Source organism: Mustelus asterias, chromosome 14, assembly GCF_964213995.1.
Source record: "Mustelus asterias chromosome 14, sMusAst1.hap1.1, whole genome shotgun sequence".
NCBI lineage: Eukaryota > Metazoa > Chordata > Chondrichthyes > Carcharhiniformes > Triakidae > Mustelus > Mustelus asterias.
The window spans coordinates 102,870,527-102,895,552 of record NC_135814.1 but is presented as its reverse complement, the minus strand read 5'-3'; the positions used below and the strand labels follow the sequence as shown (position 1 = coordinate 102,895,552).

The following is a 25,026-nucleotide window of genomic DNA, read 5'->3' as shown; positions in this document are numbered from 1 at the left end:
TTTTTAACTGTTCTCAATCTTTAATTTCTTTATTGTCTTCCTTTATTTTTCTTTCCTCCCATTCTTTCCCCCTATTTTATCCCCCCTTTTCTTACCTTTCTCCCCCTTTGCTTACCCTTTCCCCCTTTCTTCTCAATTTTACCTCTCTCCCACCCATCTCCCCCCCTCTCCCCACATCTTCATCTGTCACAGTTCACCCTCTGATTTCAGCTTCTCTGCCGTTTGCCCATTCACACCTTCTATTCTCTCTATGGGCTGCCATTAGCAGCCTTTCCCCTGGTTTCTGTGGCTATGACTCATCTTTCATTCCCTCCCCCTGCAGTATAAATATCTCCCACTTTCTCTGCCTTTTAGCTTTGACAAAGGGTCACCTGGGCTCGAAACGTCAGCTCTTTTCTCTCCTTACAGATGCTGAGATTTTCCAGCATTTTCTCTTTTGGTTTCAGATTCCAGCATCCGCAGTAATTTATTTTTATCCAAGTTTCTGAATTATACATGAACATAAAAGCTGAAATGCAGCTGAAATTTTAGAACAATAACTTAATGTGCCAACGTGGTTTGGGGGTGCCAGCTCACAGGTCCACAGCAGACGCCATCTCCCTGGCCCTGCACTCAACCCTGGTACATCTGGGTAGCAAAGACACCTATGTGTCTCCTATTTATTAACTACAGCTCAGCCTTTAACACCATTATTCCTACAAAACTCATCTCCCAAACTCTGTGGCCTGGGGCTCGGCTCCTCCCTCTGCGATTGGATCTTAGGCTTCCCAACCCACAGACTGCAATCAGTAAGGATAGGCAACAATACCTCCTCCACGATCATCCTCAACACCAGTGCCCCACAAAGCTGTGTCCTCAGCCCCTTACTACACTCCTTATACACCTTTGACTGTGTGGCCAAAGTATCCTCCAACTCGATTTTCAGGTTTGCTGATGACACCACTGTAGTGGGCCGGATCTCAAACAATGACGGATCTCAAACAATGACGAGACAGAGTACAGGAGAGAGAGATAGAGAATCTGGTGAACTGGCGTGACAACAATAATCTCGCCCTCAATGAAAAAAGGAGATAGTCATCTACTTCAGGAAGTGTAGAGGAGGACATGCCCTTGTCTACATCAATGGGGACGAAGTAGAAGTGGTCAAGAGCTTCAAGGTTTTCGGTGTCCAAATCACCAACAATCTGTCCTGGTCCCTCCATGCTGACACTATAGTCAAGAAAGCCCACCAACGCCTCTCAGGAAGCTAAGGAAATTTGGCATGTCCACTACGACTCTCACCAACTTTTACAGATGCACCATACAAAGCATCCTTTCTGGTTGCATCACAGCTTGGTATGGCTCCTGCTCTGCTCAAGGCCACAAGGAACTACAAAGGGTTGTGAATGTAGCCCAGTCCATCACTCAAACCAGCCTCCCATCCATTGACTCCGTCTACACTTCCCGCTGCCTCGGTAAAGCAGCCAGCATAATCAAGGACCCCACGCACCCCGGACATTCTCTCTTCCACCTTATTCTGTCAGGAAAAAGATACAAAGGTCTGAGGTCACGCACCAACCGACTCAAGAACAGCTTCTTCCCTGCTGCCATCAGACTTTTGAATGGACCTACCTTATATTAAGGTGAGGTTTCTCTACACCCTAGATATGATTGTAACATTACACTCTGCACCCTCTCCGTTCCTTCTCTATGAACAGTATGCTTTGTCTGTATAGCGCGCAAGAAACAATATTTTTCACTGTATACTAATACATGTGACAATAATAAATTAGATCAGATCTAAATTATCAGAGGTTTTGACAGAGTATATAATTTTATATATATAGACTTATAGGAGAGAAAAAGACACTTGGTCCAGTCAGTTCATGCTGGAAGTATTATATATATACAAAGGGAGAAACTTTTCACTAGCAGGAAAGGTGTTTAAAAGTTTATTTATTAGTGTCACAAGTCAGCTTACATTAACACAGCAATGAAGTTACTGTGGAAATCCCCTAGTCGCCACACTCCAGCGCCTGTTCGGGTACACTGAGGGACAATTTAGCATACCCAATGCACTTAACCAGCACGTCTTTCGGACTGTGGGAGGAAACCGGAGCACCCGGAGGAAACCCACACAGACACGGGGAGAACGTGCAGACTCCGCACAGACAGTCACCCAAGTCAAGAATTGAACCCGGGTCCCTGGCGCTGTGAGGCAGCAGTGCGAACCACTGTGCCCCCGTGCTGTCTCTCTACAAATTACAGATTTAAAGTAATTGGAAAAGGAACCAGAAGCGAGTTCAGTCGAATTTTTTATTTTAATTTTGTAAGTTATACTGACCTGAAACAAGTTTGCTGAAAGGACAGTGGAAACAGATTCACGAGTAACTGTCAAGAGATTTGGATCAATATTGGAAGAGTGTCAACTTTGCAAGGCTCTAGGGAAAAGACAGGAGAATGGGACGAATGGGATAGCTCTTTCAAAGAGCCATGATAGGCCGAGTGGTCTCTTCCTGCACTGTAGGATTCTACATTGCAAAATTGTTACGGGGAAAAGGCAGGAAAATGGGGATGAGAATCATATCAGCCATGATTGAATGGCGGAATAGACTCAATAGGCCGAATGGCCTAATTCTGCTCCTATCTCTTATGGTCTTATTTACTGAGTTTTTTTTGTTAAATGTTGTTTTACCAGTGGTTCAGTATTTTTAGTCAGGTTCTAAATAACAAGAACCTGATGGAAGAAACATTCTTTTAGCAAATCCAAGGCAGCAGCATTCTTTGCTAAGGTCTGCGAGACATTTTGGCACAGGAGTTCTGCTGTGGAATTATTGAAGGTAGCCAATGGAATTCAAACTGAGACGGGAATAACAAGCAATGAAAACCCAGGCTTTACGGAGCAATCCCAATGATTAAATACTCCGCTTCAAACAAAAGACTTGCAGGTTCCATGTCCAATGTCTGCTCCTCGCTATAGAAGAAGGCTGGTGTCCCCCATTGGGTACAAGAAGTCACCATTCAATCAACCCATCAGCAAGAACCACTCGTCATCTCAACTTCTCTCTCATCTTGATGCAAAGCCTGTACTCCCCCAGCTAGTCAATTAGAAATCAAATGCTTATGTTTCAGAAACTTAGATTTTTTTTTTATTCGTGGGACCTGGACGTCACTGGCTGGCCAGCATTTATTGCCAATCCCTAATTGCCCTTGCTCAGTGGGTGGTTTAGAGTCAATCACATTGCTGTGACTCTGGAGTCACATGTAGGTCAGATCAGGTAAGGATGGCAGACTTCTTTCCCTAAAGGGCATTAGTGAACCAGATGGGTTTTTCTGACAATCAACAATGGTTTCATGGTCATTCGTAATTCCAGATATTTTTTATTGAATTCAAATTCCACCATCTGCCCTGGCGGGATTCAAACCCGGGTCCCCAGAACATTAGCTGAGTTTCTGGATTAATAGTCAAGCGATAATACCACTAGGCCATCGCTTCGCTGGTTATGTAGACTGTAATCCACCAGTGAGGCCTCGGCTGCAGTACATGTCCAATTCTGGACACCCACCACACTTAAAATGAAGAAGTCAAATCCTTGCAGGAGGTTTTGCCAGGGAGAGAACCAAAGGATGAGGGACTTCAGTCATGAAGAGAGACCGGAGAAGCTGGCATTGTTCATCAGAGGACAGGAAAGGTTCAAATGGGGAGTGAAAAGAGGTATTCAAAAATCACCAGGAGTTTTGATAGAACAAGAAGGAAGAAACCACTTCCTTTGCTACGTGGATCGGTAATCAGAGGACATGGATTTAAAATAATTGGAGAAATTAGGAGCAATATTTTTCAGACTGAGTGTTGCAGAGATCCGGAATGCACTATCCTCAACATATGAAGTAACTCCAATCACATTTAGATTAAAACTTCAATGCATATTAATTTAAAGAAATCTCCCCAAGCACAAGTCCTTAAGTATTTAAGACTGAGTTGAAGAGAATTTCTTTCTATCCGAGGTTGATCAGTCTGTGGAATTCTCTCTGCCAGAGAGCAGTAGAGGCTGGGTCATTGAATACATTTAGGTTCGATGGACTCTTGGCTGACTGTTGTGATGGCCATGGGGGATCATCGATAGATCTCACTGTGGACTTCCTGGAGTACGAGCTTCTTTATTGTACAGGCGGATATGTGCCCAATGAGGAGCGGCCGGCGGGGGTATTTAAACCCGTTGCACAAGCCAGACCGTTGTTGCAGGTCCCGAGGTGACGGTTACCTGACTATATGCTACAAGCACGACCCTTTCCTTTGGCGCAGAATAAAGGGTGTTGGTGACAGGAAACTGGCGTTTGGATGAATTGCTACACTGACAAAGGGTATAGAGGGTAGACTGGAGAGAGGAGGCCACAATCAGATCAGCCCCGATCTTATCAAATGGTGGAGAAGGCTCAAGGGGCTAAATGGCCGATGGGCAATCTGTATGTTCATATGTATGTACAAGCCAGGTCTGATACTTCAGGGTGTTCTATGGAGCTTGCCTGACCTGTAACGGTTTTACGTTGAATTTGGCTAGGGTGGGCGTGAGAGGTTTCACTCCAGGTGTGATTCAACTGACCCACGAGGAGCTTTTATCAGAAACAAAATTTAATTAAGAATATTGTTGACATGTATAGTAAGACACTTAGCAAGAACTTCTAACAATTACAAACAAGAAACACAACAACCACGATAATGTATAACTCAAGAAAATGTCTCTAATGTATTCCAACCAAAGCCAACATCCAATACACAAAACCCTCCAATAAGCACAATACAGCATAGGTTAACGCCCACTTGTTACAGGAATCCCACCTCCTGGGTTCAATACTGAAAATCCCTCGTGAAGAAACTCAGAAGAGGTTGTAGTCAAATCTGTTTCCCAAAACACAGCTTCTTTAGGGCAGGATGGCAATCAGCCTCTCCTTCAGCGAACTGATAATAGTTTCAGAACCAAACAAAGAGAACAGAGAGAGAGAGAGACTGCTTATCTTGCTGCTAAACTGCTTCCAACACTCTCCCCAAAATGAAACCTATCACCTGACTGCCACAAACAAAACTGAAAACTCTATCACCTGACTGCCACAGTTTAACCCCACCTGTCAATGACATCACTGCAGCTGTAAGCTGCATGATTTTAAAAACACTTTCTTAAAGTTACACTCAAATGACACTACGTAAACCAGACAGATCCATCCTGTCTTTCTTTCATAACAGACCTTCAATTAACAAGTGTCCAAATGTGTTGCATTGAAACGAGCAATGGGCTAGACTATCAAGAAACCACACTGTGCTGTAACTATCCAAACCTACTCAATAGAATAAGCATCACCCTGCAGTTCCTCACAGTCCCCTGAAATATTGCAGTCAGTGGCAATATTCACAAGCAACCTGGAGGTGGAAACTTGGGAAAATGTTTGTAAGAATAAACTGTCAGGAGGGAATGGAGCTGCCAATAGATCCAACAGGGAATGCAGGCAAACTGTCTTTACCCAGGAGAGTGGGGTGAGTGTGGAACTCAATACCATGAGGAGTGGTTCAGGTAAATTAAATCGATGCATTTAAGGGGAGGTCAGCTAAACACATGGAGGGAGGACGAGCGAGGGCAGAAGTGAATAGAGGGGTATTTTGATAAAAGTGAGATGAAAAGGGGTGGGTAGGCGGCTCATGTGGAACATAAACACTAGCATCAGGCAAATGGGCCAAATGGCCTGTAGCCTATATAATTCTGTATATGTAATTCTCTTCCCCTTTGGCCTACTGCAGGAACAAATGAGAAATGTGATTTAAAGCCTTTGAATGAATGCTATCTCAATTAAAATTGACTTCGACCCAATTTTTTAAAAATTCATTTTTTTATTCATTCATGGGACATGGGCATCGCTGCCTGGCCAGCATTTATTGCCCATCCCTAGTTGCCCGAGGGCAGTTGAGAGTCAACCACATTGCTGTGGCTCTGGGAGTCACATGTAGGCCAGACCGGGTAAGGACGACAGATTTCCTTCCCGAAAGGACATTAGTGAACCAGATGGGCTTTCCCGACAATCAACAATGGTTTCATGGTCATCAGTAGATTCTTAATTCCAGGTATTTTATTAATTGAATTCAAATTCCACCATCTGCCGTGGCGGGATTCGAACCTGGGTCCCCAGAACATGAGTTGAGTTTCTGGATTAATAGTCTGGCGATAATACCACTGGGCCATCGCCTCCCTTGTTTGACATCATTGGGTGACTGCGAATGAGATTTGCTTTTAGTGCCGCTGTAAAGAAGGTGAAACAGTGTAAATGGAGAAACGGTTCGTTCTCAAAGTTGCCTGAGCTATCAATACGGAAGCAAACTGCGCAAATACATTTATTTCTTCACACAATGGTGTACGGATTTCAGTTCCACCATCATGTGAGGTCCGTACATCCCAATGATTGGTGGATCATATCGAACGGGACATTCCTCCAGTTGTTTGCAACAGGCAAAATACTGACCATTCCCAACCAGCCCATGTTTGCAAAGCTCAAAACGTGGTTCGGAATTTTACCGCCTCGCCCTCCCGAGGCTCGTACAATTCCGCCCGAGGCCAACGGAGAATGCCCAAAGGGAACCCCGATTCCAAGGTGGGTAAGGCAGTAGAATTCCGGCCAGAGTGTCCAACGTGAGATGTGACTGTGCGATTGGACAACACTTACTAAACAACCCTGTGTACGCTAAGAATTACACTGGTGACCAATTTAAGGTGGGGTCAGTCGGGTTCACAGTGTACCCCACTTACACGTGAGAAACTATATATATTCACACACAAGGCCCTGTCCTTTGCAGACCGAAGGAACGTATCCACACTTTGCACCTTTTTCAACTACACAAAGGCTTCAGGGACAGCCATTCATGGTTGATTCCCAGGGCAATGCCTCGACCAATCAAGAGTCCACCTGCCCGATTTCATTTTGAACAAAACTAGGCAGTTAACTGTTCCATGCTGCATTCTCCATGGCAACGCCTCCACCAAGCACTCTTCTCTTGCAGCATAAGTTGTTGTCCCTATTACTGTTGGAAGTTATCCTGATGAGTGCAAGGCAAAAAGCTTTGGTAGCATGTCTCTTCTATCAGTAAACCTCCAGCTTACTTTGTTATACTTTAGTTGCCTGGATAAATCCGCCTGATCCTACTTCCCCAAAGTGGAACAGTTGATTTCTGCTGAATATTGAGAATTAATTGATTCCTGCCACCTGGGAGGGTTTTGAATAATAAAAAAAGGTGCTTGATCAGTTCTTAGAGTACTTATTTTTTAACTGTGTCCCCTAATTCTTGTCTGAGCCCCAAGAGGAAACATCCATTCGGTATCCAGGCTGGCCATTCCCCACAGGATCGGACATGTCTCAATCAGATTGTCTTTCTTCTTCAGAATGCCAATGGGAACAGGCCCAACATTCCACCCTTTCCTCACAGGATTCCTTGTTCCAGGAATCAGTTGAGTGAACGTTCTCCAAACTGCTTCCAATGCAATTACATCCTTGCTTAAGTAAGGAGACCAAAATTGAGCACAGTATTCCAGATGTGGTCTCACCAACTGTAGTAAAACTTACCTACTGTTATATTCCATTCCCTTTCTCATAAACAATAGCAAGCCACCTGCCTTCCTAATCGCTTGCTGTACCTGCATACTAACCTTTCGTGATTCATGTGCCAGGACTCCCAGATCCCTCTGCACCCGAGCTCTGCAATCTCTCTCCATTTAAATAGTACACCGTTCTTCTATTCTTCCTGCCAAAGTGGACCAGTTCACATGCTCCCACATTATAGTCCATTTGCCAAATTCTTTGCCCGCTCACTTCACCTATCGTCATCCCTTTACGGACATACTATGTCCTCTTCATAACTCACATTCCTTCCTATTTTTGTATCATCAGCAAATTTATCAACCCTATACTTGGTCCTTTCCTCCAAATCATTGATATAGATTGTAAACTGTTGAGTAGCTAGCACTGATCCCTGTAGATTGTTTGAAGAATGAATTCACGTGGTGTTGATGGTGGCGAATTAAGGTATGAAAATTATATGTCACGATGAGTATGTCAGTGAAATGAGAAGCTTGATTTCACAGTTCTAAAGCAGAGTCTGGTGTCTGGAATGTTTTAAACCAGCAACACACACATATAGCATTTGGATTTCCGACTGAAAACTGCTCAAGATTTCAGCCTGTTACATCATCTGAACTGTCCAAGCACATGACCGCCTTGGAACAGGCCGTGAGCCAGCTGTTCCGAGAGAACAGGCCCGCCTAGGAACAGGCCGTAAGCCAGCTGTTCCAAGAGAACAGACCAGAATCCACAGCCATCTGGCTGAGAAACAGAAAACACGCCAGGTTCTTCAAAATGCCCACTGCGGGCTGCATATCACTATAAATAGTATGTGGTTCCACTGAATGGTATTGTATACTTGCTCACTGATAATATGTGTCAAATACAGCTTTGGCACAGTGGTTAGCACTGCTGCCTCACAGCTCCAGGGACCCGGGTTCGATTCCCGGCTTGGGTCACTGTCTGTGTGGAGTCTGCACGTTCTACCCGTGTCTGCGTGGGTTTCCTCCGGGTGCTCCGGTTTCCTCCCACATTCTGAAAGACATGCTGGCTAGGTGCATTGATCCGAACAGGCGCCAAGTGTGGCGACTGGGGGAATTTCACAGTAACTTCACTGCAGTGTTAATGGAAGCCTTACACGTGACTAATAAATAAACTTTACTTTTCAGAAAGTAATCCTCATTCTGAAATATGGTGCATTACTACTGTGATTGGAATAACCACGGACACTGCATTTACTCCCTTTCCTGTCTCCTCTGAAGGATTTGACATCTTGCAGGAGGGCGCTCCCACACACTGAGGCTAATCGCACTGCACCCCCCCCCTCCCCCACCTCGATTGCCTGAGGTATATGGCATTGATGCATCTATGAGAAAGTTGCACATGTGGGAGTAAGGAATGCAAGGATATACTGAAAGTATGAGAGGATTGGCAGGCTGTGGTGGAGCATAAGCACCAGGAAAGTCGGGCCGAGTGATCTGCGCTGTAAATTTGATTCGTGCATACTCACCACGTCCCCCCCACCGCCACCCCCCCCCACCACCTCCCCCACCGCCACCCCCCCACCGTCACCCCCCCCCCACCCCACCCCCCCCCCCCACCCCTCACAATCTCACCAATAATAAAAAGGAATTTGCAAATACTTTCACTGTAACATTACTTTCTTCCTCACTTGCCAAATCCCTGTTACATAAGACTTTTTCTCATCTGGCAGTCCCACAGAGACCCGGTACAGTCATTTAACTCCAGCCACTGGCGCCCACACAGATCCTGCCAGCAAATGGTTCCGCAGGGACGTGGGGACCGGCACCTTTTTTAGTTATAGATTCCCAAACAGGAAAATCCTTCAGTATCAACGGGGAGCCGGTTATACAGAGTTCAGGCAGGATAGGGGGGTGAATAAGAAGCGTATTCAAACACTTATGCAGCTTTGCTCGTCTGGAGGAAGAATAACAGCTTTCCCCGACCTGCAAGACCAGGCTGCATCTTGTTTTTGCCTCTGGTTGGGAGAGTTTTGTCGGTGATGTTACAGAACCAGTTCCAATTTGTCAAAGTACGTGAGCAAAATTAATATTTATGTGAACACAACTACCTAAACTAAACAGAATATCAAAAATACCTCGCTGTATAATCTATCCCAGGTAGGTTGCCCTGATGACTTCCAGGCCCTCACATACCTTTGCACAAAGTGGGTTAGAATCTTAGAAGAATCTTAGAATCCCTACAGTGCAGAAGGAGGCCATTCGGCCCACCGAGTCTACACTGACAACAATCCCACCTAGGCCCCATCTCCGTAACCCCACATATTTACCCCATTAATCCCTCTAACCTATGCATCCTGGGACACAAAGGGGCAATTTAGCATGGCCAATGCACCTAACCAGCACATCTTTCGCACTGTGGGAAGAAACCGGAGCACCCGGAGGAAACCCACGCAGACACGGGGGGAACGTGCAGACTCGGAACCCAAGCCGGGAATTGAACCCGGGTCTCTGTCACTATGAGGCAGCAGTGCTAACCACTGTGCCACCCAATAATTTCTCAATCATATCCGAGAGTGGGTGATACTGAGCTGAGATCAGTTGACAAATGCTTTTCTAGAAAGGAGCGAGAGAGAAAACAGGAAATAAGAGGCCAGATAGCCCAACACCAGTTGTTGGGAGAATGTTAGAAACTTGTTAACAATGCACTTAGAAAAGCATAGTACAGTTAGAACAAGTCAACGTGGTTTTACTAAAGGGAAACCCCTGTTTAAGGAAATTGGTGGAGTTTTTTGAAGGTGTAACTAGTAAGGTAGATAAAGGGGAACCAGTCGATGTCATTTGCCTGAATTTCCCAAAGGGTTTCAGTAAGGTGCCACACAAAAGGTTAACAAGCAAGATACGTGTGCTTGGATTAGCCTAGATAGAGGACTGGTTAACACTGGATGTAGAGAGTGGGCATAAATAAGACTTTTTCAAGTCGCCAGGTAATGAATAGCGGAGTACCACAAGGGTCAGTGCTGAGGCCTCAGCTATTTATAATATATATTAATGACTTAGATGAACAGGCATAAGAACATAAGAACATGTATATGGAGTATAACGTTGATAAGTGTGAGGTTATCCACTTTGGAAGGAATAATAGTAAAATGGACTATTATTTAAACGGTGAAAAATTACAACATGCTACTGTGCAGAGGGACCTGGGGGTCCTTGTGCTTGAATCGCAAAAACTCAGTTTGCAGGTGCAGCAGGTGATCAAGAAGGCAAATGGAATGTTGGCCTTTATCGCGAAGGGGATGGAGTATAAAAGCAGGGAGGTCTTGCTGCAACCGTACAAGGTACTGGTGAGGCCGCAACTTGAGTACTGTGTACAATTTTGGTCCCCCTATTTGCGGAAGGATATATTGGCCTTGGAGGGAGTACAGAGAAGGTTCACCAGGTTGGTACCGGAGATGAGAGGGTTAGCTTATGAGGAAAGATTGAGTAGATTGGGCCTGTACTCGTTGAAGTTTAGAAAGCTGAGGGGAGATCTTATAGAGACATATAAGATAATGAAGGGGCTAGATAGGGTAGAGGCAGAGAGATTCTTTCCACTTAGAAAGGAAACAAGAACTAGAGGACACAGCCTCAAAATAAGGGGGAGTCAGTTTAGAACAGAGTTGAGGAGGAACTTCTTCTCTCAGAGGGTAGTGAATCTCTGGAATTCTCTGCCCATTGAAGCAGTGGAGGCTACCTCGTTAAATATGTTTAAGTCACAGATAGATAGATTTCTGATCAATAAGGGAATTAAGGGTTATGGGGAGCGGGCGGGTAAGTGGAACTAAACCACGATCAGATCAGCCATGATCTTATTGAATGGCGGGGCAGGCTCGAGGGGCTAGATGGCCTACTCCTGCTCCTATTTCTTATGTTCTTAAGAATAAAGAAATCTTGCTGGACTTGTACAGGGTTTCGATGAGACCACATCTGGAATACTGTGCGGTTTTGGTCTCCACATTGAAGGAAGGGTACATTGGCATTGGTGGCAATGTAGCGAAGGTTCATTAAATTGGTACCTGGGATGAGGGCAGCATGGTACCACAGAGGTTAGCACTGCTGCCTCACAGCACAAGGCATCCGGGTTCAATTCCGGCCTCGGGTCACTGTCAGTGTGGAGTCTGCGTGGGTTTCCTCCAGGTGCTCCGGTTTCCTCCCACAGTTCAAAGATGTGCGAATTATGTTGATTGGCCATGATAAATTGACCCTAGTGTCAGGGAATTAACGGTAAATATATGTGGTTACCGGAATAGGGCCTGGATGGGATTGTGGTCAGTGCAGACTCAATGGGCCGAATGGCCTCCTTCAGCACTGTAGGGATTCTATGAGAGGGTTGCCCTAGGATGAGAGGCTGAGTAAACTGGGTCTAATTTATCAAGGGGATCGATCATTAGCTACACTACACAAACTGCAGTGGCTCAAAGTGACGGCTCACTATCACCTCCTCAAAAACACGGATGGAGCAGTGAATGCTGGCCGTACCAGTAATGCCCACATCAAGAATAGGAAAACATTCTTGAATAATATACCTTGTGGGAGGTTTTTCAAAATCAACATCAAGAAACTTCTCGTATGTTGCGACGAAGCTCTCCAGCCACAGCTTCAGGTAGTCTGGGTCCTTCTGTAACCAGAGAAAAATATACAAGCAAAGCATGAGGGCAATTTCGTTTACATTTTGCCGACACAAAGCACAGTCATTTATTGTGTGTCACACCCAGATAAAAATGCCAGGTCCAGTCCCAAACCCACACTTCCGATGCTTCGTTTCGACCCAAGACTGTTTGATCCACATACAATTCCTTTGCATGACTTCAACGTCCCTACCTACTGAGAGTCTGTTCCACAGACTTAAGCTTTAGGAACTTTAGGCAATGCTCCGAGTTGCTCGGACCTCCAACTTTAGACTGACCGTCACACATGTCTGCAGTTACAGTGCCGCTCAGCAAGTACCTAAACTACATCTCTGTTAAAGGCTGGAATTTTGGAACATGGATTGATCCTTGACTGCCTCAACTTTCTCAGATGGCCAAGGAAATTCAGCATGTCCGCTAGAATCTCACCAATTTTTACAGATGCACCGTAGAAAGTATCCTTGCCAGATGTATCACTGCTTGGGATGGCTCCTGCTCTGCCCAAGGCTACAAGAAACTACAAAGGGTCGTGAACAAACCCATGCAAGGCAGTTTCCCATCCATTTGATTCCATCTACACTTCCCACTACCTCGGAGAAGGAGCAGCATAATCAAAGGCCCCACGCACCCCAGACATTCTCTCTTCCATTCCGTCGGGAAAAAGATACAAAAGTCTGAGGTCACGTACCAACCGACTCAAGAACAGTTTCTTCCCTGCTGCTGTCAGACTTTTGAATGGACCTACCTCACATTAAGTTGATCTTTCTCTACACCCTAGCTATGACTGTAACACTACATTAGGCACTCTCTCCTTTTCTTCTCTATGAACAGTATGCTTTGTCTGCATAGCACGCAGGAAACAATACTTTTCACTGTATCCCAATACATATGACAATAACAAACCAAATCATATCAAAAAATACCAAATAAGCAAAGCCCAACACATTTGCAACACTTCAATCATCACCAGACAAAATATTTTTAAGAGCATCAAACTTCAGATATGGGATTACACTGATCTTCGTATAGATTACACTTTCCTACCTGCTCTCCCAATTCAGAAATATTGACTGCCAATTGCTCAACAGAACACGTGTATCTGTTTTGGAAGGGGATTTTGTCAGCTTCATAATTCAATAAAAAGAACAAATAAGAGTTCAACAAGGTAAATAATTTATACTGAAAAGCCATCTGATGACATTGTCACTCAATTCAGAATCGATGCAGGAAGCTATCTGGTGGTAGCTTCAATGTTGGTCTTCAAACATTCCAGCACATATCACAATCCCCATTGTTATAAAGCGGAGGTTGGTCTCCCCCTCTGGGAACTAACACCAAAACCCCCAAAGAGGAGCACCTCACCTTATAATCTGTAAAAAGTGTGTGTGAAGTGGTGTGACCTGTTCTTCAGCACCTTCTAGTGGTTAAATACAAAATAAATCCCTGACACTCTCTCTAAAATCAACACGTAACAATTTATTTATCTATCAGTGAACAAATTAAATAAACTATTAACTAACCGAATAAATCCCTTCTATTAACTATTCCCAAATAAAACAAGATTCTAATGGAATGTTGTTCCAATAAATACAAATCCCACTCATTAACAAACATAGAATTCACTCTCTAAATTACAACCAGGTTTTGTGTCTCCCAGAATATCCTGGACCTTCTCAGTTGATTTTTCTGTCTGGAACTCCTTTCTTCTTTGCTATCTAGATGGGACATTGAGCTGAGAGCTCTGGCAGGTGGCAGTTGCTCTCTCCCTTTTGTCCCACTGCCCCCTTCTTTTATACCTGTGATGACATATCAATATTTCCCACAATAGGATTGGTCCGAGGTTGTCAAAACCATCAGATTTAAATTTAATAGGTTCTTGGTATCTAAGTGTCTGATTCAAATTGATTGGCTGAATTCAAAAGCCTGTTGTCTTGGTAACCCTGCTGCTTGGCCTTTCGATACTAATGTTTCAGTTTGGGCTCTCTGTGCACTTGCATTTTTTAACTCTCTAAGCACAGCAAAAGTTCCACCTTTTAACGGGACCGCGCAGTGCTTCCTCCCCGAGCATTTTACAATCATCAATCTACAATTACTCGACCCAACTTCGCAACACCATGTATAGAACATAGAACAGTACAGCACAGAACAGACCCTTCGGCCCACGATGTTGTGCCGAGCTTTATCTGAAACCAAGATCAAGCTATCCCACTCCCTATCATCCTGGTGTGCTCCATGTGCCTATCCAATAACCGCTTAAATGTTCCTAAAGTGTCTGACTCCACTATCACTGCAGGCAGTCCATTCCACACCCCAACCACTCTCTGCATAAAGAACCTACCTCTGATATCCTTCCTATATCTCCCACCATGAACCCTATAGTTATGCCTCCTTGTAATAGCTCCATCCACCCGAGGAAATAGTCTTTGAACGTTCACTCTATCTATCCCCTTCATCATTTTATAAACCTCTATTAAGTCTCCCCTCAGCCTCCTCCGCTCCAGAGAGAACAGCCCTAGCTCCCTCAACCTTTCCTCATAAGACCTACTCTCTAAACCAGGCAGCATCCTGGTAAATCTCCTCTGCACTCTTTCCAGCGCTTCCACATCCTTCTTATAGTGAGGTGACCAGAACTGCACACAATATTCCAAATGTGGTCTCACCAAGGTCCTGTACAGTTGCAGCATAACCCCACGGCTCTTAAACTCCAACCCCCTGTTAATAAAAGCTAACACACTATATGCCTTCTTCACAGCTCTATCCACTTGAGTGGCAACCTTTAGAGGTCTGTGGATATGGACCCCAAGGTCTCTCTGTTCCTCCACAGTCTTCAGAACCCTACCTTTGACCCTGTAATCCACATTTAAATTAGTCCTACCAAAATGAATCACCTCACATTTATCAGGGTTAAACTCCATTTGCCATTTTTCAGCCCAGCTTTGCATCTTATCTATGTCTCTTTGCAGCCTACAACAGCCCTCCACCTCATCCACTACTCCACCAATCTTGGTGTCATCAGCAAATTTACTGATCCACCCTTCAGCCCCCTCCTCCAAGTCATTAATAAAAATCACAAAGAGCAGAGGACCAAACACTGATCCCTGTGGCACTCCGCTAGCAACCTGTCTCCAGTCCGAAAATTTTCCATCCACTACCACCCTCTGTCTTCGATCAGATAGCCAGTTACCTATCCAATCAGCCAACTTTCCCTCTATCCCACACCTCCTCACTTTCATCATAAGACGACCATGGGGGACCTTATCAAACGCCTTACTAAAATCCATGTATATGACATCAACTGCCCTACCTTCATCAACACTCTTAGTTACCTCCTCAAAAAATTTGTGAGGCACGACTTGCGCTTCACGAATCCGTGCTGACTATCCTGGATTAATCCACATCTTTCTAAATGGTCGTAAGTCCCATCCCTAAGGACCTTTTCCATCAATTTACCAACCACCGAAGTAAGACTAACCGGTCTATAATTACCAGGGTCATTTCTATTCCCTTTCTTAAACAGAGGAACAGCATTCGCCACTCTCCAGTCCTCTGGCACCATCCCCGTGGACAGTGAGGACCCAAAGATCAAAGCCAAAGGCTCTGCAATCTCATCCCTTGCCTCCCAAAGAATCCTCGGATATATTTCATCAGGCCCAGGGGACTTAGCGACCTTCAGTTTATTCAAAACTGCCAGTACATCCTCCCTCTGAACATCTATTTCCTCCAGCCTATTGTATGTAGAATCTTACAGCACAGAACGAGACTTCTGCCCGCTGTGCCTGTTAAAGATCCTGAAAGAGCTTTCCAATTAATTCTTCCCCCATCCCCCATCACTCTGCAAAGATTTTCTTTTCAACTTTCCTGCCACAATTCCCTTTTGAAAGCTCCCATCAGGTCAGCTCTCCCCATCCTTTCCCACAGCCAGTTCCAGCTCTCGGCAACTTACTGCATTAATAAAACCCCTCCAAAATCCAACCATCACACAAGATCTTTTTTCCTTCAAGCAGTTTGATCTCTCAGTAGATTAAGTTGCCCAAAACTTTGTCACTGGTGCCCTGACGGACAATTCCTTTTTTTAGAAAGTGATCCATTATTTTAAAGCACAATTGGGGGGAGTACACTTCCACTATATTTCAGAAGGTTTTTTTATTCATTCGTGGGACATGGGCATTGCTGGCTGGCCAAGGGCAGTTGGGGGTTGAGGGTTTCGCTGTGGCTGTGGAGTCACATGTAGCCCAGACCAGGTAACGACAGCAGATTTTGTGGACGGCACAGTAGCAAAGTGGTTAACCTCACAGCGCCAGGGACCCGGGTTTGATTTCCAGCTTGGATCACTGTCTGTGTAGAGTTTGCATTTATAGAAGTTTACAGCATGGAAACAGGCCCTTTGGCCCTTAGTCCATGCTGCCCTGTTTTTAACCACTAAGCTAGTCCTAATTGCCCACATTTGGCCCATCTCATTCTCCCCGTGTTTGCATGCATTTCCTCCGGGTGCTCCCATTTCCTCCCACAGTCCAAAGATGTGTAGGTTAGGTGGATTGGCCATGCTAAATTGCCCCTTAGTGTCCCGGGATGCGTAGGTTAGAGGGGTTAGCAGGGTTATTATGTGGGGTTACGGGGATAACGCCTGGGTAGGACTGTTGTTGGTGCAGACCCGATGGGCTGACTGGCCTATTTCTGCACTGTAGGGATTCTATGATTTCCTTCCCTAAAGGACATTAGTGAACCAGATGGGTTTTTCCGACAATCGACAATAGTTTCATGGTCATCAGTAGGTTCTTAATTCCAGATATCTTTTATTGAATTCAAATTCCACCATCTGCCGTGGGGGGATTCGAACCCGGGTCCCCAGAACATTAGCTGAGTTTCTGGATTAATACTCTAGCCATAATACCACTAGGCCATCACCTCCCCTATATCATGACTAGATGTAGCATTATAATGACTTCCAAGTAGACACTATTTTAGAATAGATAATCTCTAGACCCCTAAATTTATCTAGCCTCTACTTTCTGCTCTATTAGAATCACAGAATCCCTATAGCGCAGAAGGAGGCCATTCGGCCCATCGAGTCTGCACCGACCGCAATCCCACCCAGGCCCTATCCCTAACGCATTTACCTTAGTTCGTCCCCCTGACAGTAAGGAGCAATTTAGCCTGGCCAATCCATCTAACCTGTACATCTACCGACTGTGGGAGGAAACCGGAGCACCTGGAGGAAACCCACGCAGACACGGGGAGAATGTGCAACCTCCACACAGACAGTGGCCCAAGCCGGGAATTGAACTCGGGTCCCTGGCGCTGTGAGGCAGCAGTGCTAACCACTGTGCTGCCCATTATTGTTTATTAATAAGTTTTAGTATATTAATAGGATATCTGGTTTTAGCATTTAACCAAATAATTTATATCCACTGGTCAGAAAAGATAGTCATGATGTGGAGATGCCGGCGTTGGACTGGGGTAAACACAGTAAGAAGTTTAACAACACCAGGTTAAAGTCCAACAGGTTTATTTGGTAGCAAAAGCCACACAAGAAAAGATAGTCCAAAGAGAGTTCCCTATCTCCTCAACGTACTTGTAATGCTCTGCTGTTTGCTCAGTAACCTTTGTGAGACATTGTTTAATCAGCAACACCGACTCCAGAGAATTAGATAGCATTGTTTTACTTTCACAGTAATGACATACCCATTCAAATAGATTCAAATGGGCCACTTTCGCTGGCTGCGCTCCAGAACGAGTTTATAGATTTCACAGAATCCCAACAGTGCAGAAGGAGGCCATTCGGCCCATCAAGTCTGCACTGACCACAATCCCACCCAGACCCTACCCTCACAACCCCATATCCCCCTGACAGAAGGGAGAATTTACCATGGCCAATTCACCTAACCTGCACATCTTTGGATTGTGGGAGGAAACCGGAAAACGTGCAAACTCCACACAGACAGTGGGCACAAGTCAGGAGTGTGATGGAATTCTCTCCACTTGCTTGGTGCAGCTCCAACAACACTCAAGAAGCTCGACACCATCCAGGACAAAGCAGCCCCGCTTGATTGGCACCACATCCACGAACATTCAATCCCTCCACCACCGACGCTCAGTAGTAACCGTGTGTCTACAAGATGCACTGCAGCAATTCATCAAAGATCCTTAGACAGCGCCTTCCAATCCCACGACCACTTCCATCTAGAAGGACAAGGACAGCAGATACATGGGAACACCACCACCTGCAAGTTCCCCTCCAAGCCACTCACCATCCTGACTTGGAGATATATCGCCGTTCCTTCGCTGTCGCTGGGTCAAAATCCTGGAATTTCCACCCTAACGGCATTGTGGGTCAACCCACAGCACGTGGACTGCAGCGATTCAAGAAGGCAGCTCACCACCACCTTCTCAGGGGCAACTAGGGATGGGCAATAAATGCTGGCCTAGCCAGCTACATCCATGTCCCACGAATAAATTTTTAAAAAGTGCTGGAACTCTCACCCTCCTCCTTCTAAGCTGTTCCTTGAAATCTATGGCTGTGACCAATCAGTCACCATCTTCTCAAGGGGCAATTAGGGAGGGATGGACAATAAATGCTGGCCTAGTCAGTGACGCCCACTTCCCGTGAAAGAATAAAACAAGCTAATATCTCCTTAAGTGTCTCAATGTTAAATTGAGTTTGACACTGTTTCCGTGAAAGTTTAAAGACACTGTTTAAAAGAAGAGTTATTGAACACTCTTCCCTTCAGAAGGAATCACTACCCGGCAAGCAGTACACAAATACACCAGCACAGAATCACAGCTTGACCAGAAAATCACTAAACACAAAAGGAGGGATTAGCACAAATTCCAATTTGTCACTCAGAGTTAATTCAGCTCCAGGCACATTTAATAAAAATAAACGTGGTGACACCACGGTGGAAAAGTTCAATAGTTTAGCGACAATTGTGGCTTCTCTCAACTTCAAGCGCTCAGGAACATAAACAGGTAGCAGTCAGTTCTAACCATCACCTCCACAGGATCACCCGGTCATTATCACACTGCTGCTCGTGAGATGTGTGTGTGTGTGCAAATTAGCTGCCATCTTTCCAATGTTACAACAGTGACAACACTTCAAAAGATATTTCATTCACAGTGAAGTGCTTCGAGATGTCAGGAATGTTATGACCCACTTAGGGGAACCATAAACCAAAAGAACTAAATTTACTAAATGAGCCCCAACTGATGAAATTATCAACAAGATTCCACTTTTTTGTAACTTTCACTCAAACAGGAATCAGAATCAATGTAAATCACACATGAATTAACAGGCAAATAGTACTTTAAAAAGGTAAACTTTACAGAATTCATTGAATCCCTACAGGGGTGGCACAGTGGTTAGCACTGCTGCCTCACAGCTCCAGGGACCCGGGTTTGATTCCCAGCTTGGGTCGCTGTCTGTGTGGAGTCTGCACGTTCTCCCCGTGTCTGCGTGGGTTTCCTCCGAGTGCTGTGGTTTCCTCCCACTGTCTGAAAGACGTGCTGGTTAGGTGCATTGGCCAAGCTAAATTCTCCCACAGTGTACCCAAACAGGCACCAGATGTGGCGACGAGGGGAATTTCACAGTAACTTCATTGCAGTGTTAATGTAAGCTTTACTTGTGACGAACAAATAAACTTTAACTTTAAAGACGGAGGCCATTCGACCTATCGAGTCTGTATGGACCACAATCCCACCCAGGCCCTATTCCCATAACCCCACATATTTACCCTGTGAATCCCCCTGACACTAAGAGGCAGTTTTAGCATGACCAATCCACCTAACCCGCACATCTTTGGACTGTGGGAAGAAACTGGAGCAGCTGGAGGAAACCCACGCAGACATGGGGAGAAAGTGCAACCTCCACGCAGACAGTGACCCGAGGCCAGAATTGAACCTGGGACCTTGGCACTGAGAGACAGCAGTGCTAACCACTGTGCCACCGTCCCGCCACTTTAAATAGTTCACTTTAAGTAGTTGATACAACAAAGATACGTCTTAAATAATCATCAGCATTCGCATCACTCCCCGCATAAATTTGGCACCACATTGTTCCACAAAGTGCAGCTGTTTATTCGCACAGGTGTCCTATCCAACAATGGCTTCCACCTTCTGAGTTTCACGGGTATAATTATCTTCCGCAACCCTCTCCCTCTTGAGTCATGACAATCCTGATGGTGTCACTTGCCAGAGTTCCTTTCGAACCACCTATCAATAACACCCCACTTCGCGGTTTGGCCAATTCTTGGAAAACCAGTGCCTCTGTGCTATTCCCAGTTTTAGACCTCTTTAGCCAGCTCGCACAACACCTCCAAGAGATCCTGTCTCCTTTGCTGCCAAAAAATGATCTCTCGAGAGAGATTTGCTTCTTTGCCTCATGAGAATTCTCTCTGTGTCCCTCTTTCTGTCTATGCCTGCTTTCTCTTTGTGTCTGCATGTGTGTGCGCTTTTTAAAAATTCATTCGTGGGACATGGGCACAGCTGGCTGGGCAGCATTTATTGCCCATCCCTAGTTGCCCTTGGAGGGCAGTTGAGAGTCAACCACATTGCTGTGGCTCTGGAGTCACATGTAGGCCAGACCAGGTAAGGACGGCAGATTTTCTTCCCTAAAGGACATTAGTGAACCAGATGGGTTTTTCCGACAATCGACAATGGTCATCAGTAGATTCTTAATTCCAGATTATTTTTATTGAATTCAAAATCCACCGTCTGCTGTGGCGGGATTCAAACCCATGTCCCCAGAACTGAGTTTGTGGATTAAGGGTCTAGCGATAATACCACTCGGCCATCGCCTCCCCGATGGCCGTCATCCTCCAGCTCTTCTGTTTGTATCTCTCCTTTGTTTCTGCCAGCCATGTGACTTCTTTCTTAACTTCCTTCCTGTTGGTATCACCTCTGGGTCAAGGGTCAACTTCCTTCCTGTTGGTATCACCTCTGGGTCAAGGGTCAACTTCCTTCCTGTTGGTATCACCTCTGGGTCAAGGGTCAACTTCCTTCCTGTTGGTATCACCTCTGGGTCAAGGGTCAACTTCCTTCCTGTTGGTATCACCTCTGGGTCAAGGGTCAAGTGGACAGTATTTTTTTTATCCAAGAAAATTACTACTCATCCCTTTACAATTGACATAAACTCTTAAAAAGTCCTTTACAAACATTCTGAAAAACAATTATCGATTCCACAGACTTTTTAAAGAAATTACACATTTTCCTTTCTGTTCTGCTTTTGGCTCAAATGCCATCACAGGCTGTCGTGAAAAGCACAATATAATTATTTCTTTTTGTAACATAAAAATGGACACAGCATGGCAATCACCAATTTTGCTGTCCCTGATATCTCCTGAACACAAAACCCCAAATGAATGTCTTTAAAGATAACTGTATATTCTACGCCTGAAAAACAACGGATGTACATGATTCCTCAATATGTTCCAATTCAGCACAATGAGCGAATGTCCTTGCCACACTGTGTTAACTCAACATTATTACAATGATACAACTCTTCCTCAAGGCTGTTCCCTGGCTGTTACTCTCACTACTAAGCTGAACAAAATAGTTTTTTCTTTTATCGAGAGCTTCCATCTCACTGGGGTGGCCCCAGGGCAGCACGGTGGCACAGTGGTTAGCACTGCTGCCTCACAGCGCCAGAGACCCAGGTTCGATTCCCGGCTTGGGTCACTGTCTGTGCGGAGTCTGCACGTTCTTCCCATGGCTGCGCGGTTTTCCTCCGGGTGCCCCGGTTTCCTCCCACAGTCCGAAAGACATGCTGGTTAGGTGCATTGGCCGTACTAAATTATTCCTCAGTGTACCCGAACAGGCGCCAGAGTGTGGTGACTAGGGATTTTCACAGTAACTTCATCGCAGTGTTACGGTAAAGTACTTGTGACACTACTAAATAAACATTAACTTTAGACTCCAGGTCAATTCACATCCAACAACCGGCTCTGAAAACTCTGCTCACATTTTTAACAGTTGTGACAAATTTGCACCACAAAAGCTGGGACAATCCATAATACGCTATAACAATCAACAAGATTCTAAATAAGACAAAACACTGCATTCTAAAAAAATTAGTCCCATCTCCCAATAACAGATTCTCCTTTAAAAAGATTCCAGGATCCAGAACTGGATCTGCAGCTTCAACCAAGACAAACAGCTCTTCCTTGGGCAATACCTTATCTGTGTACCAAGTTTCACTGAAATCCATCCATTAGTCTTGGAGATGTATTGATTACAGACAAACTAACAGCGGCGAAAACTTTACCTCTACCTTTAGCCATACCTCTGCCCACCTTCAACAATAGAGGTAACGAAGTCAAGTGCAAAATAAGACTTTTTTTTATAGATAGGAAGGGGACAATACTATTTTATTTTAATTAGTGTCACAAGTAGACTTACATTAACACTGTAGTGAAGTTACTATGAAAATTCCCCTAGTCGCCACACTCCGGCGCCTGTTCGGGTATACTGAGGGAGAATTTAGCATGGTTAATGCACCTAAGCATCTTTCAGACTGTGGGAGGAAACTGGAGTACCCAGAGGAAACCCATGCAGACATGGGGAGAACATGCAGAGTCTGTGCAGACAGTGACCCCAGGCTGGGAATTGAACCCGGGTCCCTGGCGATGTGAGGCAGCAATGCTAACCACTGTGCCACCGTAACATAATTCTCAAAAGTTACTGAAAGGAAGGAGATAGCCAAGCAATGCTAAGCGGAGGTTATGAGAAGATTAGTGCTTTCAGAAAAAGGGATTAGCAAATGGCATCTACAAGCATAAAAGTAAAACAAAGAAAGACTATATTCTAAAGTGTCGTTCAAATCCCCAGGGTGTCCCAAAATGCTTTACACAGCCAACGAAGTATAGGAGTAAGATGGCTTGCTGTAATTGCAGGCAGCCTTGGTGAGACTGCAGCTGGAGCGTACAGCTTTGCTTCCTCTACCTAAGGAAGAAATTTTTGTAGTGACTATTGTAACACAGGTAACACGGAAGCCAGTTTGCACACAGAAAGCTCCTACAAATAACAATGTGATAATAGACAGAGAATCTATTTAGTGACATCGCTTGAGGGATAAATAACAGCCAGGACACTGGGGAGAACTCTCCTCTCTTCAATCAGTACCATGGGATCTTTGATATCTACCTAAGAGGGCATCACTGGCTAGCCTTTCATCCAAAAGATATTGGAGCAAGACACAAGGAATTAGTCCCCGTTATGCCAGATCAAGTTTATATCAATGGGCAAGCGCCATCACAGGACTGAAAGCTGTTGCGAAACATCTAAAAAAAGCAATCAACAGCACACACCAATCTGGTGGGTAGAATGAAGTTCTGAACTATTATTGAAATCTGAACTATAAAATGGATCAGGTGCACAGTGCTGTTTCACAACGTTGGATTGAACATACATTGACTTTGAACTTGCTTTCAGATCAATGTGCAATTGTTTCCCTGGCTTTTATTGTTGACTAATGTGCGAATAAAATTGCCAGTATTACAGTAACTCGTGACGAAATCTATCTAACTTTCAGCCTCACGTTTTATTACTTCACTTTTCCGTGCTGAGCTTCCACCAGATAGGTTTTACCCTAATTGGGCTATAAACTCGTAGACAGCAAGTAGGACAAATAGTACTTATTTGCTGCTTCACGGGAATCTAATTAACCACTGTGTGACCTCTTGTAATCATGCCAGAAACTATTGAAAATCCATTTATGGAAAACAGCTCTGCATATTTAGCTGTCAATCACAATCTAGGCAAATAGTATGTAGGCCTTTATTGCAAGGAGATTTGAGTACAGGAGTATGGATGTCTTGCTGCGATTGTATAGAGCCTTGATGAGTCCGCACCGCGAGCATCCTGTACAGTATTGGTCCTCTTACCTAAGGAAAGATGTCACAGAGGGAGTGCAGCAAAGGTTCACCTGACTGATTTCTGAGATGGGGGATTGTCTTATCATCGAATCCCTACAGTGCAGAAGGAGGCCATTCGGCCCATTGAATAGCCTCCTATCCCTGGCCCTATCCCTGTAAGCCCATGAATTGACCCTCCTAATTCCCCTGACACTAACGGACAATTTAACATGGCACCTAACCTGCACATCTTTGGAGTGTGGGAGGAAACCGGAGCACCCGGAGGAAACCCACGCAGACACGGGGAGAAGGTGCAAACTCCACACAAGCAGTAACCCAGGCCGGGAATCGAATCTAGGTTCCCGGCGTGAGGCAGCAGCACAAACCACTGTGCCACCGTGCTGCCCCACGAAACTGTGGCCCAAACCTCTACTGGTTTGATTAGTAAGTTTGCGGACGACACAAAGGTTGGTGGATTTGCGGATAGAGATGAGGACCATCAGAGGATACAGCAGGATATAGATCAGTTGGAGACTTGGGCGGAGAGATGGCAGATGGAGTTTAATCCGGACAAATGTGAGGTAATGCATTTTGGAAGGTCTAATACTGATAGGAAATATACAGTAAGTGGGAGAACCCTTAAGAGTATTGAAAGGCAAAGGGATCTGGGTGTACAGGTACACAGGTCACTGAAAGTGGCAGCGCAGGTGGAAAAGGTCGTCAAGAAGGCATACGGCATGCTTGCCTTCATCGGCCGGGGCATTGAGTTTAAAAATTGGCAAGTCATGTTGCAGCTTTATAGAACCTTAGTTAGGCCGCACTTGGAATATAGTGTTCAATTCTGGTCGCCACACTACCAGAAGGATGTGGAGGCTTTGGAGAGGGTACAGAAAAGATTTACCAGGATGTTGCCTAGTATGGAGGGCATTAGCTATGAGGAGAGGTTGGAGAAACTTGGTT

At 45.0% G+C, this 25,026-nt stretch overlaps 1 protein-coding gene across 4 annotated transcripts in view; it reads right to left on the bottom strand.

The window, feature by feature from the left end:
• Window positions 1-25,026, bottom strand: part of nbeal1 (neurobeachin-like 1) — a 277,142-nt gene that overhangs the window by 182,325 nt on the left and 69,791 nt on the right. For all 4 annotated transcript variants that reach the window (XM_078228982.1, XM_078228984.1, XM_078228983.1 and 1 more), the window contains exon 2: window positions 12,122-12,213. In XM_078228982.1, coding sequence (XP_078085108.1) covers window positions 12,122-12,213 — 92 coding nt within the window. The remainder of the gene's footprint in view (window positions 1-12,121; window positions 12,214-25,026) is intronic.